This window comes from Pollachius pollachius (genome assembly GCF_949987615.1).
Source record: "Pollachius pollachius genome assembly, chromosome: 4".
NCBI classification, from domain to species: Eukaryota; Metazoa; Chordata; class Actinopteri; order Gadiformes; family Gadidae; genus Pollachius; species Pollachius pollachius.
Window position 1 is genome coordinate 251462 of NC_136937.1, and position 15902 is coordinate 267363.

The 15902-nt window shown below is 49.3% G+C and overlaps 1 protein-coding gene across 1 annotated transcript in view; it reads right to left on the minus strand.

The window, feature by feature from the left end:
- The window catches only part of wnk1b (WNK lysine deficient protein kinase 1b), a 92785-nt gene that overhangs the window by 44573 nt on the left and 32310 nt on the right, over positions 1–15902 (minus strand). The window contains exons 3-8 of the mRNA XM_079735606.1: positions 14227–14399; positions 10343–10563; positions 7518–7675; positions 2164–2252; positions 788–927; positions 266–345 (exon numbers count right to left, since the gene is read on the minus strand). Of these exons, the coding sequence (XP_079591732.1) occupies positions 266–345; positions 788–927; positions 2164–2252; positions 7518–7675; positions 10343–10563; positions 14227–14399 (861 nt within the window). The remainder of the gene's footprint in view (positions 1–265; positions 346–787; positions 928–2163; positions 2253–7517; positions 7676–10342; positions 10564–14226; positions 14400–15902) is intronic.

Below are 15902 nucleotides of genomic sequence, written 5' to 3' on the forward strand. Positions count from 1 at the left end.
AGCCTGCTTTGTGTCCTCTCGGGAGAGGAGACAGTTAGCGCTTCAGTCCATTAGTGAGTGTGACCCCACGCATTCCTACTCCATCTGTTCAGGCTTCAGCAGCATCAACACAACGAAAAGGGTGTTTCACTCCAAACTCTTCTTCATCTAGTCATCCTTCGTCTCACCAATGCCCCTACAACTGACTCCACCCCTTAACCACCACCACCACAATCTCAACAACCACATCACCCTCCCCCACCACCACCCCTCTTGCAGAACGTACCATTTCCTGAGCCACATCCTCAGGAACATCTTTAATCAGATCAAAGGAGAACTCAATGGCTTCGTTGTCTTTGTATTTGCCTGCAAAACAAGGAGGATAAATCGATAAGACAAAATGATAGCGGTGACTGCTCCCCGTATCCTGCACACCAATCAGAGTCCAGTCCGGTGTAAACATGATGATCAAGTCACCAAGTTCCCATGGGAAACCTGTCATGTGACCGAGCACCTGTACAAGGAATTCCTTTGTACTCATTAAAGTCACTCACAGCTGATGATCCGCTAACAACCTGCCCAAAAAATGATCGTCATGCTGTAGGTGGGAACTAAATGGCTGTTCAGTAGTTTCATTTATTTATTTAACACATTAATTATTGGTATTTCATTGTCATGCAAGTATCTATGTACATATCACGTTTATGCATATCCCTTTTTTTTAAAGTTGTTATACATTTATAAAATGCTGAAAACTCAAAGCACACATGGTTGAATTAAGAGTCTGTGTTGAGAGATGATCTCCTGCCTTTGAGCTTCTTGACGTCCTCTATCCTGAGCCACAGTTTAATAGCGATCATCTCCCCATCGTCCTCCTCAGCCAGCTCCACACGGACTCCCGTCTCCTCCTGGAAGAAGGCGTGGTTCAAGAGGGTCTTTATGGCATACCTGGAGAGAGAGAGAGAGAGAGAGAGAGAGGGAGAGAGAGAGAGAGAGAGACAGACAGAGTGAGAGAGAGAGCGACCGAGAGAGGGATCCTTTTACACAGCTGATCCCTTGATTCCCCTGAAAAGGTGCATGGTTTAGCCCTACCTGACAGCGAGACACCAGGTAATGCAACAGGGTTGGAGAGGGATGAACGACTGAGAGTGGGAGGGGACAAGGGAGAGACGCATCTATAGATCTATATCGGTGGCTAACATTATTAGCTGATCAGCAGATCTCCGACTCCGCTTTGAGCCAAGTGCCAAATGGGAAAGAGGAGGTTTTCATTTAGCTTTTGAAATAGTGGCACACATCACATGTCGAGACCACATTACAGCCATACCCTGCCAGCGCAGACTGACACACAGACATAATATCACAAACACGCACACACACACACGCACACACACACACACACACACACACACACACATAAAACATGAAACGGTCTGAGTGAGTGTCAAAGCCACAGTCTAAAGATGGGCATGATTTGGTTACAAGATTAGCGACTTGATGGCTATCTCACTGCTTTGAACAGGAAGAAGCATCCTTGAATGACATTGTTTAATATGCCTTGACTGTTGCTGTTTATAAGACTTGTCTACAAGCATCATGAACAGTTTGGGGTTGCATACATTTATTGTGAGTCTTTGGACAACAGGGTCAGCTCAATAAATGTAATGGAAATGGGTAACAGTTGCAAAGCCGGAAAGTTAGGAAGGTTGCTGACTTAAAAAAAGGTGACAAAAAAAGTGTACACTGTAAATGGATAATATAGACCAGTGGTTCTCAACTGGTCTAGCCTCAGGTGTGTTGTTAGAAAATAAGTCCCAATCCAAAAACGAAATGTACATACCAATATTGCAGAAATCCACAATACCTTCATGTACTGTACAACAGACTTATGGATCGGAACCCACCAGTTGGGAATCAGTGCAATAGAACAGGCATCAGTTGGACAGAAAACCCTTAGCTCACTATCTGGGAGCAAAGAGCTTTGAGGATCTGCTCCAGAATCGCTAAGACGTTACTTTTTACCCCAAACTCTCCATTGGTCCAGGAATCAATGGAGAGATCTTAAGCTTTATGAAACAATACGCCAATAGATAGACTATTCAGGGTTCACGTCTAGCTCCCGGATCAGTGTGTGTGTGTGCTTGTTTGTGTGTACGTTTGTGTGTACGTGTGTGTGTGTCTCACCTCTCGTCCTTGTTCTGTCTGATGCAACCTTCAATAATCTCCTTCACCTCAGGAATGGCTACCTTGTCAAAACTAGCAGGCTTCACTCCCTGCACAGACACACACACACAGACACACACAAACACAAATAAACACACACACAGATAAGTACTATATTAGAATATTTCCAATTGCTTGCTTTATTATCGAACAATACACTACTATTTAGTTAATTTAGAGAAGGTAGGCTTTCGTTGACTTTCTAATCCTCTGTCATAGACAACCGTCTAGGAACAGTACAGCAAACTGAATAAGCACCTAATTATGCTCTCTTTGTCTGCACGGCAGTTTGAACCCAACAATGTAATCCACACCAGGGACACTTAATCACGAGGCCCTAAGTTTAACAGCGTCAGCCAGGAAACAGAAACAGACAGGGAAGGCAACAACAGAGCGACAAACCACTTCTTAAGGCTGGGCTTTGTCCTAATTAAATAAAATATGGTACAAGAATCAGGCTCCGACATTGATGCACACCTAGATCATGATTTAAGTCCTTCCCTGGCAAACAGGCATGTCATTTAGCAGTTTAAGTAATCAAGAGTGTAACAAACACCCTCCGGAGTGTTTTTTATCTTTGAATTGCCAAAAGGAATTGCAAACTTGGCTCATTAGGTTTGCCTATTAAAAAGAGCTTAGATACTCTTTCTACAATTAATTTTGTGCATGCGGCCGATTCATTTCAAATTTCAAATTGGACAACCCTTCCACAATCAATATACAATCAACAATGCTTTTATGAATACAAAATGACTGATTTAGACGTTAAACCTGTGAAATAAACGGGAACAGTATGGACATACCTCAACGCCAATGACAGATATTGTCCTTTCAAACATAATCCATTCAAAAAATGCACAAACAATTGAAAAAACTTTACCTTAAAGGCTGCTTTCCAGATAAGGTCAGATAAAAAGATGACTTGCTGACTAGAGGACGATAGGATCTTAAAAGATTATCTATAATCTGATAGTATAAACTGGCACTACAGACACACAGCCATTTATGATAGGCTGACACTTCTTGATCAGGTACGTTGAACAAGGTAAAGAGTATACGACTTACCCAGAAAATCGCTTCTTGCTTATGGCAGCGGAGTGTTATTCAATAACGTGGCCTGACTGATTAGACTGGAACCTGACATCAATGTCAAATGACAGCAGCAACAAAAACAAAAAAACACTTGACGTTCTGAGTGAGCAGTCAGCAACCCAAGTGCACAGACAGTTGGCTGTGCGGTAGAATGAGTGCTTATTTCGGAGACTGCTTCTATGAAGTGTTGGCCTTGACGCCTCCTACTGCAGCGGCCTCCCCTCCGTCTCCCCTACTCCACCCGTCCATGTGTTTCACCGGTACATCATCCTCTCACCCCCCTCACACATATATGTTACATATGTAATAGTGGCCACACACACCATAAAAACTGACATAAGACAATCCGACCAGGGTTAGTAGAGCGATTAAAGAGAGACACAGAGAAAGAGAAGAGAGAAAGAGAGAGCGAGAGAGCAAAGGAGGGGGAGGGGGATGGAGGGAGAAAGAGAGCGAATGAGACAGAGAGAGAGAGATATTCGGGACATCATACAACCCATTACGAACTATTAAAGGATGAAACAGAAGCAGAATCCTTCAGTTCCCACCATCCAGACGGCGTTTAGAATCAAGATGGCCGCTAGGTAAATTTGGGCCATGCCATATCAGGGCCGGGCGCTAAGCTAACAGGGCTAGCCAAGGGATTGCATTAATCAGGATGCACACACACTGTAGTACGTCTGGACGGCTTTGCTGGATCAATCAACACTATGACTTACTTGACCTTACTGGTGGCTCGCAATGTTCCACACAGAGCCAGAATGAGAGAGATTGAGCCAGAAATAAAGCGAGACTAACAGACTACAGACCTACAAAATGAAATCACTTGATTCATAAATAATCTAGGAGTTAGTGAATTGTTAAGGTATTGCACTTAGTGGAAATCCACCAATGTGTCTATGTAAGAGAGAGAAAATACACAGATAAATTGCATATTGAAAGAGACATTAAAGGAGAACGCATTTGTGCAAAAGACAATACATGAAAATGGGTGTGTGTAATTGGGCAGAAAGAGAGGAAGGGACACCACTGTGTGAAAGGTTAATAATTCAGACTTGCATAATGTGGTGAGGGATCCAAACATGGGCATGGATTATCAGTATAGACTAAAGGGAAATGGCAGAGGACAAGAGTGCAAGAGATGAACAAACTGATTTCTAGTAAACTCATCCAGTCTATTATCCCTTACTCAGTCCCCAGTGGAGTGGAGAGACAGCTGTCTCATCAGTGTGTGTGTGTGTGTGTGTGTGTGTGTGTGTGTGTGTGTGTGTGTGTGTGTGTGTGTGTGTGTGTGTGTGTATGCGCATGGGGTGATGACATCAGCAGCATTCAGTATAAAACACTGTCTGATGGCATCTGTCATCTGTCTGGGTCTCGCTCTCTGTCTCTCCCTCCCTCCCTCACTCTCTCTCCCTCTCTCCCTCTCTCACTATCTCTCTCCCTCTCTCTCTCTCTCTGTCTCTCCCTCCCTCCCTCGCTCCCTCTCTCTCTCCCTATCACTATCTCTCTCTCTCTCTCTCTCTCCCTCCCTCTCTCGCTCTCTCACTATCTCTCTCCCTCTCTCTCTCTCTCTGTCTCTCCCTCCCTCCCTCGCTCCCTCTCTCCCTATCACTATCTCTCTCCCTCTCTCTCCCTCCCTCCCTCCCTCCCTCTCACTATCTCTCTCCCTCTCTCTCTCTCTCTCTCCCTCCCTCCCTCCCTCCCTCTCTCTCTCACTATCTCTCTCCCTCTCTCTCTCTCCCTCTCTCCCTTTCTTCCTCTCTCACTATCTCTCTCCCTCTCTCTCTCTCTCTCTCCTTCTCCCTATCACTATCTCTCTCTCTCTCTCCCTCCCTTTCTTCCTCTCCCACTATCTCTCTCCCTCTCTCTCTCTCTCTCCCTCCCTCCCTCCCACTATCTCTCTCCCCCTCTCTCTCTCTCTCCCTCTCTCTCTCTCTCTCCCACAATCTCTCCCCCTCTCTCTCCCTCCCTCCCTCCCACTATCTCCCTCTCTCTCTCTCCCTCTCTCTCACTATCTCTCTCCCTCCCTCTCTCTCCCTCTCTCCCTCTCTCTCTCCCTCCCTCCCTCCCACTTTCTCTCCCTCTCTCTCTCTCCCTCCCACTATCTCCCTCTCTCTCTTTCTCTCTCCCTCTCTCTCACTATCTCTCTCCCTCCCTCTCTCTCTCTCTCCCTCTCTCTACCTCCCTCCCTCCCTCTCTCTCCCTCTCTCTCTCTCTCCCTCCCTCCCACTATCTCTCCCTCTCTCTCTCTCTCTCCCTCTCTCTCCCTCCCTCCCTCCCTCCCTCTCTCCCCCTCTCCCTCCCTTTCTTCCTCTCTCACTATCTCTCTCTCTCTCTCCCTCCCTCCCTCCCACTATCTCTCTCTCTCCCTCTCTCTCTACCTCCCTCCCTCCCCCCCTCTCTCTCTCTCCTCCCCTCTCTCTCTCTCCCTCTGTCTCTTTCTCACTCTCTGTATCTATATCTCCCTCCCTATTATAATCAATGTAACCATGTCAGCTAAATAAGGTCATCCCCTAACCATTCCTTCATACTATTGCGCACCCTGTACATTGTGCTTCCTTATGTATATGCAATATGTGTGTATATAGATTGAAACATCTTGTATGTTCTCGTTGCAGAGAGTATCTTCAAGGAGAAGTTGTTGTTGTCCTATAAGTGTTGACTGGCGGGGATGGCTAACGGTTGGAAACAGATATATAAATATATATGGACATAGATATAGGCTCAATTTAGGCATGAATCAATTCTTAACACAGAAACCTTTGATGTGTTGCCATGGCCAGTGCGGATAAGCTGCCATACCGTGACTAACCCAATAGGCAGGAATCTAACATAATGAATCCTTAGGGAGGCCATCTGAGAACATTTAGAACATCTAGAGGGAATGCTGAACCTTCAACCCCCTCGTGAGTGAACGAGATAGAGAGAGACAGAAAGAGAGATGGACAGGGGGGCGAGGGAGATAGAGATAGACAGGGAGAGAGAGCTAGACCGGGAGATTGGGCTAGACAAGGAGAGAGAGTTCATCAGGGGAAAGAGAGCTAAACAGGGAGAGCTAGATGGGGTGGTGAGGCAGAAGGAGCTAGACAGGGAGAGAGAGTTCATCAGGGGAGAGGGCGACAGAGAGAGACAGGGAGAGAGAGTTCATCAGGGGAGAGGGCGACAGAGAGAGACAGGGAGAGAGAGTTCATCAGGGGAGAGGGCAACAGAGAGAGACAGGGAGAGAGAGTTCATCAGGGGAGAGGGCGACAGAGAGAGACAGGGAGAGAGAGTTCATCAGGGGAGAGGGCGACAGAGAGACAGGGAGAGAGAGTTCATCAGGGGAGAGGGCGACAGAGAGAGACAGGGAGCGAGAGTTCATCAGGGGAGAGGGCGACAGAGAGACAGGGAGAGAGAGTTCATCAGGGGAGAGGGCGACAGAGAGAGACAGGGAGAGAGAGTTCATCAGGTGAGAGGGCGACAGAGAGAGACAGGGAGAGAGAGTTCATCAGGGGAGAGGGCGACAGAGAGAGACAGGGAGAGAGAGTTCATCAGGGGAGAGGGCGACAGAGAGACAGGGAGAGAGAGTTCATCAGGGGAGAGGGCGACAGAGAGAGACAGGGAGAGAGAGTTCATCAGGGGAGAGGGCGACAGAGAGACAGGGAGAGAGAGTTCATCAGGGGAGAGGGCGACAGAGAGAGACAGGGAGAGAGAGCTTGAGAGGGGACGAGCGAAATAGAGGTAGACAGCGAAAGATTACTAGACGGGGCGAACGAGGTACAGCCAGACAGGGGCGAGCAAGAGCTAGACATGGGAGAGAGGGCGCTAGAGCGGGACAAAAGGGTTGAACCAATGAGAAGAGAGAGCCACATGACTGCAGCGGCTCAATGCCGGAGGGAGGGAGGAGCGGAACAGACAGGCCTGTAGAGAAAGACCAATGGTAGAGAATCACACAGCTAACCCTCATGGTAGAGAATCACACAGCTAACCCTCATGGTAGAGAATCACACAGCTAACCCTCATGGTAGAGAATCACACAGCTAACCCTCATGGTAGAGAATCACACAGCTAACCCTCATGGTAGAGAATCACACAGCTAACCCTCATGGTAGAGAATCACACAGCTAACCCTCATGGTAGAGAATCACACAGCTAACCCTCATGGTAGAGAATCACACAGCTAACCCTGAGCCTGCAGAACAACAGGTATGCACACACACGCACACAAGCACACTCTTACTTACGCTGGTGACCCGTCGATATATCTGCGCTGCGTTCTGGCACTCTGAGTAGGGGTATTCCGAGGTGGCCATCTCCAACATACACATGCCGAAGGCGTACACGTCCACCGACTCGTCGTACTTCTCCTCGTACATCTCCGGAGCCATGAACTCTGGGGTGCCTGGGGAGACATCGGGTCAGGGGCTGCTGGCTGGGGGGTACATCCCTGGGGAGCGGGGGTCAGGGGCTGCTGGCTGGGGGGTACATCCCTGGGGAGACAGCGGGTCAGGGGCTGCTGGCTGGGGGGTACATCCCTGGGGAGCGGGGGTCAGGGGCTGCTGGCTGGGGGGTACATCCCTGGGGAGCGGGGGTCAGGGGCTGCTGGCTGGGGGGTACATCCCTGGGGAGCGGGGGTCAGGTGCTGCTGGCTGGGGGGTACATCCCTGGGGAGCGGGGGTCAGGGGCTGCTGGCTGGGGGGTACATCCCTGGGGAGCGGGGGTCAGGGGCTGCTGGCTGGGGGGTACATCCCTGGGGAGACATCGGGTCAGGGGCTGCTGGCTGGGGGGTACATCCCTGGGGAGCGGGGGTCAGGGGCTGCTGGCTGGGGGGTACATCCCTGGGGAGCGGGGGTCAGGGGCTGCTGGCTGGGGGGTACATCCCTGGGGAGACAGCGGGTCAGGGGCTGCTGGCTGGGGGGTACATCCCTGGGGAGCGGGGGTCAGGGGCTGCTGGCTGGGGGGTACATCCCTGGGGAGCGGGGGTCAGGGGCTGCTGGCTGGGGGGTACATCCCTGGGGAGCGGGGGTCAGGGGCTGCTGGCTGGGGGGTACATCCCTGGGGAGCGGGGGTCAGGGGCTGCTGGCTGGGGGGTACATCCCTGGGGAGCGGGGGTCAGGGGCTGCTGGCTGGGGGGTACATCCCTGGGGAGCGGGGGTCAGGGGCTGCTGGCTGGGGGGTACATCCCTGGGGAGCGGGGGTCAGGGGCTGCTGGCTGGGGGGTACATCCCTGGGGAGCGGGGGTCAGGGGCTGCTGGCTGGGGGGTACATCCTATATCAGCAAGCTTGAGGTTATGTGCTATATTGTTTCTCGTGGGATTGAAATCGGGGGTTTCAATGTTTTTTATTCCTTTTCTTCACAGGTATAGAAAATATGTTAAATAAATTGCCGGGATTATACGATTTATGTACGATTTAACTTTGTTCCCTTCTTCATTCCTGCTTGTCTAAAATACCCCACCAAATGTCAAATGAATCAATGAACCCATACTGAATGCATTGAGGTCTCAGATTGATAAAAGCATAAAAGCATTTGCCAACATAAAACAAGGAACCCTTTGTGTAAGTCAGCAGTCATAAATGTTGCCCGTATCTCATTGACAACGGTTGCACCTAACTTTATTTAAGGCCAACTTTAGGCTCATGTGTTCAGGAACCCCATGATGGTGAAATCAGTAGCGCTTCCTGTGGACCACTGATAGAATTTGCAGTACCAATAGTTTGGTGGGATTCCAGCTCCCATCTGTTTCTAAGTAAGCTACCTAATGGTTTTCATATGGAGCAACTGGTTCCATGACTAATGGCAGGAAAGGTGATTTTACATTCAGCCATGATTGATAGAATAACAGTCATAATAACTCTCTCTCTCTCTCTCTCTCTCTCTCTCTCTCTCTCTTTCTTTAAAATGCTTCATAATTAGTGAGGTTCGAGTTAAACAAAAGTTGAAAGCGAGAGACTGATAAATTGCTTCTTGGATCTGTAAAATGTTCCTACATGTTTGTTTAATGTTTCACTGTGATGTGCGCGGATGTTTCACTTGGCTGACTCACTGAGGTTCAGCGACTGAAGGACAGAACGACTGACACCCCCGGGACATTAACCACAGGGGTTGCTTCAGAAGCAGTTGAGATTAATTTGTGTGTGAACTTGTACACTTAATCGCTATAATGCACGAATAAACCTGTAATAGCACTCACTCTCTCCTGCCTCGTAAACTGAGCCATATGCATTCCATATTAATGCACCCTAGTTATAGGCCCTGAAGCACGGAAGGTGTGTGTGTGTGTGTGTGTGTGTGTGTGTGTGTGTGTGTAAATGCTAAATGTAAATTCTTTGTTCTAGTCTGATATATGTTCCTGACCTTATCATGAACATATTCATGCCAAGTACATGTGAACACATTTACAGGCGGTAACAGCATTGACATAAACATTTTCATGTCATTAATATTCAGTTTAAACTTAAGGTAAACTGACAGAGGGACGCTCGCTACAACAAAGAGACGGAGAGAGAGGAATAGCGGAGAAAGTTAAATCCCCCTTCTGCCTGTGGGTGCCTGCATGCAGCCAGATAAACCTCAAGGATCCTCCTCCTCCTCTCCTCCTCCTCCTCCCCCTCCTCCTCCCCCTCCCCCTCCTCCTCCTCCCCCTCCCCCTCCTCCCCCTCCTCCTCCCCCTCCCCCTCCTCCCCCTCCTCCTCCTTCTCCTCCCCCTCCTCCTCCTCCTCCTCCCCCTCTTCATCCTCCTCCTCCTCCTCCTCCCCCTCCTCCTCCTCCCCCTCCTCCTCCCCCTCTTCATCCTCCTCCTCCTCCCCCTCCTCCTCCCCCTCCTACTCCTCCCCCTCCTCCTCCTCCCCCTCCCTCTCCTCCTCCCCCTCCTCCTCCTCCTCCTCCCCCTTCTTCTACTCCTCCCCCTCCTACTCCTCCCCCTCCCCCTCCTCCTCCCCCTCCTCCTCCTCCCCCTCCCCCTCCTCCTCCTCCCCCTCCTACTCCTCCCCCTCCTCCTCCTCCTCCTCCTCCTCCCCCTCCTCCTACTCCTCCCCCTCCTCCTCCTCCCCCTCCCTCTCCTCCTACCTATCACGCTCTTGGCGAAGGAGGCCCTCTTGAGCGTGGCCAGGCCCAGGTCCCCGATCTTCACGGAGCCCGTGGGGCCGGTGATGAAGATGTTGTCACACTTCAGGTCCCGGTGGATGATAGGGGGGGTCCGCGTGTGCAGGAAGTGAAGGCCTTTGAGGATCTGACGGCACCACGACCTCAGAACCTTGATCTTCATTACCTTGAAGCGCTTCAGGTAGCTGGAGGACAGGAAAACAGGTTTATTAATGAACAATTAATAACACACTGGAAATGCACAGTCAGGAAATTCACTGTTTGGATGACGGGATGTGAACTTGTAGCTATCTGCTGAAGCTCAATCACTGTTTGGTTTGACGGGATGTGAACTTGTAGCTGTCTGCTGAAGCTCAGTCACTGTTTGGTTTGACGGGATGTGAACTTGTAGCTATCTGCTGAAGCTCACTCACTGTTTAGTTTGACGGGATGTGAACTTGTAGCTGTCTGCTGAAGCTCAGTCACTGTTTGGTTTGACGGGATGTGAACTTGTAGCTATCTGCTGAAGCTCAGTCACTGTTTGGTTTGACGGGATGTGAACTTGTAGCTATCTGCTGAAGCTCAGTCACTGTTTGGTTTGACGGGATGTGAACTTGTAGCTATCTGCTGAAACTCAGTCACTGTTTGGTTTGACGGGATGTGAACTTGTAGCTATCTGCTGAAGCTCAGTCACTGTTTGGTTTGACGGGATGTGAACTTGTAGCTATCTGCTGAAGCTCAGTCACTGTTTGGTTTGACGGGATGTGAACTTGTAGCTATCTGCTGAAGTTCAGTCACTGTTTTCTTAGTGAATGTGTAGCTTCTGATACAATGGGGTGGCATTAAGCAGTTACTGTCAAACATGAGCATGTGAGGATTTGATGGCATGAAGTGTGTGTCACACAAAGACTTGACCCATTTCATATCAAGCTAAGGCTAAGGTCGCTATTTTGGATCACAGTGCTTCATACCCAACATCTTTCTGTTTGCATAAATACCAGTTGATCGTGTCGACATTCATTATCAACATTGATGATTGTCCCAGCAGCTTTATTTCTTAGATTTCTTGCAGAGGTAATGCATACTATCCTTAGCCATGATAAATTCAGACAGAAGTCACATCAAATTGCCATTACCTTGTTGATTCTGGTCCCTATGGGTTGAACGTGCATGACATTTTAAAAGCAATGACATGTGGTATATTTGCATTAGCAATTATAAGTCACCTGATAACTGCATCTGCTTTGTGTTAGCGGCATTACATGGCAGTTAGTTGGTCATAAAGGCTGGCAATGCTATAAATTATCTTTGGAGATTGTAAACAAAGCCGCCCTCAATGATAAATTGATTGACGGGGCAGTTTTCTACCAGAGGGATATACAGCGGTGAGCTATAAATCTTAGTACTAGTAAGCTTGTCAGAGGAACCACAGAGCTGTATTTCCTGTCATACCAGTTTCCTGCTACAACAGAGTTTGACTGTTTCAATTAGAGTGTGAACACGTGTATTGGTGTGTGTGTGTGTGTGTCTGCGCATGTGTGTGTTTGGCAACATGTGTGTGTGTGTGTGTGTGCACGCAAATGTGTGTGTGCGTGTATGTGTGTGTGTGTGCATGTGTATGTTTGTGCACGTGTGTGTGTGTGTGTGTGTGTGTGTGTGTGTGCATGTGTATGTTTGTGCATGTGTGTGTATGTGTGTGTGTGTGTGTGTGTGTGTGTGTATCAGGATGGTTCAGGATATACTCAAAGGGATGCTGACATTAGCATGTTGTCGTCAGTCTTGGCTTCATGACTTCTTTCACAAAGTATTTTTTTTGCAGTAGGTGAGGCTTTAGTTTTGGCAGGTACAACGCAGGCATATGATGGCCAGCTAAGCCTCATTGGATAGGAGTGTATTCAGCATGTTCCTGTCCTGACTCACACACATCAGCACCAGAGGGTTTCACAGGAGTCTGACTACTGAAATGACGGGGGGGGGGGGGGGGGGGGTTCTGAGTAAACAATATATTTTCTCTTCACAGAGAGCTATAGAACAAGCAGAGTGTTTGTGAAGATCATTCTGCATAATAGTCAATGCTATGTGATAGCTCTGTTAGCGGTTAGCTCATAGAGATCTATTGGTTCTCTCGCACTCTGAGCTGACATTTGGTGGAAAAGCTTTGCATCCATTATGGATACAACAAAACTGAAAGCTAATGAAACCTAGGTATGCTTTCCCCGGGAACAACGATTGGACTTTGTTTATGCGCGGCAGTCTCATTATCATATCATAATTAATTGACATAAACGGAAGTGTTCATCACTGTATTCTGTTTACTGAATCCACGTAAACACACACAACTGCAACAGTCCCCGCAGAGGTGGTTGTAGAGGGAATCGCTTTGACAAGAGATATATTGCTTAGCGTTAGTGCTGCTTAAGCTAGCAGGCCAGAGGTCAGACTCTCCTGCTGAAATAACTGATGGCTGACCAGAAGACTGATCAGGTTTCACAGCAGATCCATCAGTGTGCGTACCTTTTGATTTCCCCCCACCACCGTCTATGTACTGTGACACAAGGATCTCCCCTATCTCTCCCTCCCCCTATCTCCCTGGCAGCAGTGTTAACAGACATGCTGGACCTAAGGACAGAGACTTGAAGCTCTCCTGGTCAATATCTGAAAACACTCAACCACACACACACACACACACACACACACACACACACACACACACACACACGTTCTCCTGGTACTTTAAGTCTGTGTATTCACTTCACAGAAACACGTTGTGAATTGGTTACAACCTAAACAAGTATTTCTAGTTAGTGTTTGAATTCTTAGCTGCTCTATGTTTTAAATTCTAGCAGTATTCAAAATGTACCAATCATATCTCCCATATTCTTTTTTTACTTTTGATAGAGGTTTGAGAAGAGAAAAAATATATACTGATTATTGTCCTACATGAATTTCACTATGAATTATTAGCGAAAGTGATGCAGTTCACACCCAGCTGTCCACCACAACATGTGATAGTAATCCTCCACACAGGTTCATCAGTGCTCTGTGTTATCCAGTGGAGGGCGCTACTGATCCAGCATGTCCTAGCACTGGCCTAATTCCTCATGTCATTATTCATGCTGTCACAAGTTGCTGTTATGCTTTGGTCCATGTACCAGCCGGTCATTCTGGCTGACTGCAGGCCACATCTGAATGCCTGTCTGCCTGACCATTGTGTGCGTTAATCAAGTGTGAGTATTTACAACAATCCATATGTCTATCTCTCATGTCTCATGGCCCTTCATCATAACTCCACATCCTGCCGGACACTTTGTCTGCCTCCTCCTCTCCCTCTGTCCACCCTCACACTCCCAGTGCCCCACTGTCTGCCCTGCCCCCTGTCAAACACACACACACACACACACACACACACACACACACACACACACACACACACACACACACACACACACACACTGTACACCGTCTGGCTCTTTCAGGAATGAAAAGAATCTGCAGCAGAAGCAGCAGCTGGCCGGTGGGCTGGCGTCCCAGCAGGCATTGCGGCAATCACAAAGTGCACCACTCTAGAGAAGCCCACCATACCACAACCCCCACGCTGCCCCATTAAGCTTTTCATTATGACAACTCTGCCGCTCGACAGCAGAGAAATGGACCGGCATGTGTTGCGCGAGTGGACAACCAAAGCTTACGCATCCGCGTGACCAATCAGTTATTTCACAATGAATCACTTACACGAACATACACACGCAAGGAAATGTAATTCTTTAATATTCTTCATTTTATTTGTGAGTCGTAATTGTTTTGTGTGGGTGTTTATGTTGTGTGTGTGTGGATGTTATGTGTGCGTATGCGTGTATGACTGCACTCACGTTTTGAGCGTGCCCGACGTCATCAGCTCGGTCACAAGGACGATGCACTTCCTGCCCTTGGAGGGCCCCTCCCAGGAGTCGTAGAAGCGCACGATGTTGGGGTGCTGCAGGCCCTTCAGCATGCCAGCCTCCTCCTTGAACCGCTGCCGCTCCGACTTGGATAGCTTACGGTCCTGCAGGTCGACAGAGGACAGGGCTGAGTGGAGGGGCTGCATGGGGCCAGTGACTGAGGAGAGGGGCTGCATGGGGCCACTGACTGAGGAGAGGGCTGAGTGGGGCCACTGACTGAGGAGAGGGCTGAGTGGGGCCACTGACTGAGGAGAGGGGCTGAGTGGGGCCACTGACTGAGGAGAGGGCTGAGTGAGGCCACTGACTGAGGAGAGGGCTGAGTGGGGCCAGTGACTGAGGAGAGGGGCTGAGTGGGGCCAGTGACTGAGGAGAGGGGCTGAGTGGGGCCAGTGACTGAGGAGAGGGGCTGAGTGGGGCCACTGACTGAGGAGAGGGGCTGCATGGGGCCACTGACTGAGGAGAGGGGCTGAGTGGGGCCACTGACTGAGGAGAGGGGCTGCATGGGGCCACTGACTGAGGAGAGGGCTGAGTGGGGGCCACTGACTGAGGAGAGGGGCTGAGTGAGGCCACTGACTGAGGAGAGGGGCTGAGTGGGGCCACTGACTGAGGAGAGGGCTGAGTGGGGCCAGTGACTGAGGAGAGGGGCTGAGTGAGGCCACTGACTGAGGAGAGGGGCTGAGTGAGGCCACTGACTGAGGAGAGGGGCTGAGTGGGGCCAGTGACTGAGGAGAGGGGCTGAGTGGGGCCAGTGACTGAGGAGAGGGCTGAGTGGGGGCCACTGACTGAGGAGAGGGCTGAGTGGGGCCAGTGACTGAGGAGAGGGGCTGAGTGGGGCCACTGACTAAGGAGAGGGCTGAGTGGAGGGACTGCACCGGGGCCACTGACTGATGGTTGAAGGACGCACACCTGTCTGGGTGTGAAACCCTGGCAAACGGCTCGCCTGTCTTCACCACAAACATCCGTTACCAATAGAACTTGTTTTATTGGTCACGGGCCGTTTCAGGGCGAGCACGCCCGCCCGAACGTGGACAATAGCAGGAGCGCGTTGGTCTGTTATTTTCCGTACTTGTATGGCGATTGACAGTTATTTTTGACAACAAACTTTCTCAAACTTGGTACTGGGACAAGCATTGTTTCAAGAAACACATTGACTCAAAAAGACGAAAGCGCTCGATTGCCGTTGTTTGTCGTGACAAGAACGTACTCCATCTGTATGTGTATGTATGACGGATGATATTGGTAATGGCGTTGTGGTGAGGCCCGCAGAAACGTTAAATAGTTGAATCACCCAGACCGGTTCATCCTTTCAAGCCAACGTAATACATGGGACAAAAGGCGAGTTCTAGTCCGAGCATGACCTCACAGACAGTCCCTCGTTGGGTGAGGCAGCCAAAGTGTGTGTAATGAATGCTCTGTCCTGGTTTTTTAGAGGTGTGATTTATTTTTAAGGATGGCATCCTGTGAACATGCAAAGGGAACCACAAAAGAAAAACAAGCTGAGAGAATGGGGTACTCTATCCTGCTGTTTTTACTGGGTTGGTTTTGGTCACATTGCTTTTTGATACTGCTTTCAAAATCACATTCCTGTTTAAATCCAATGGTCAACA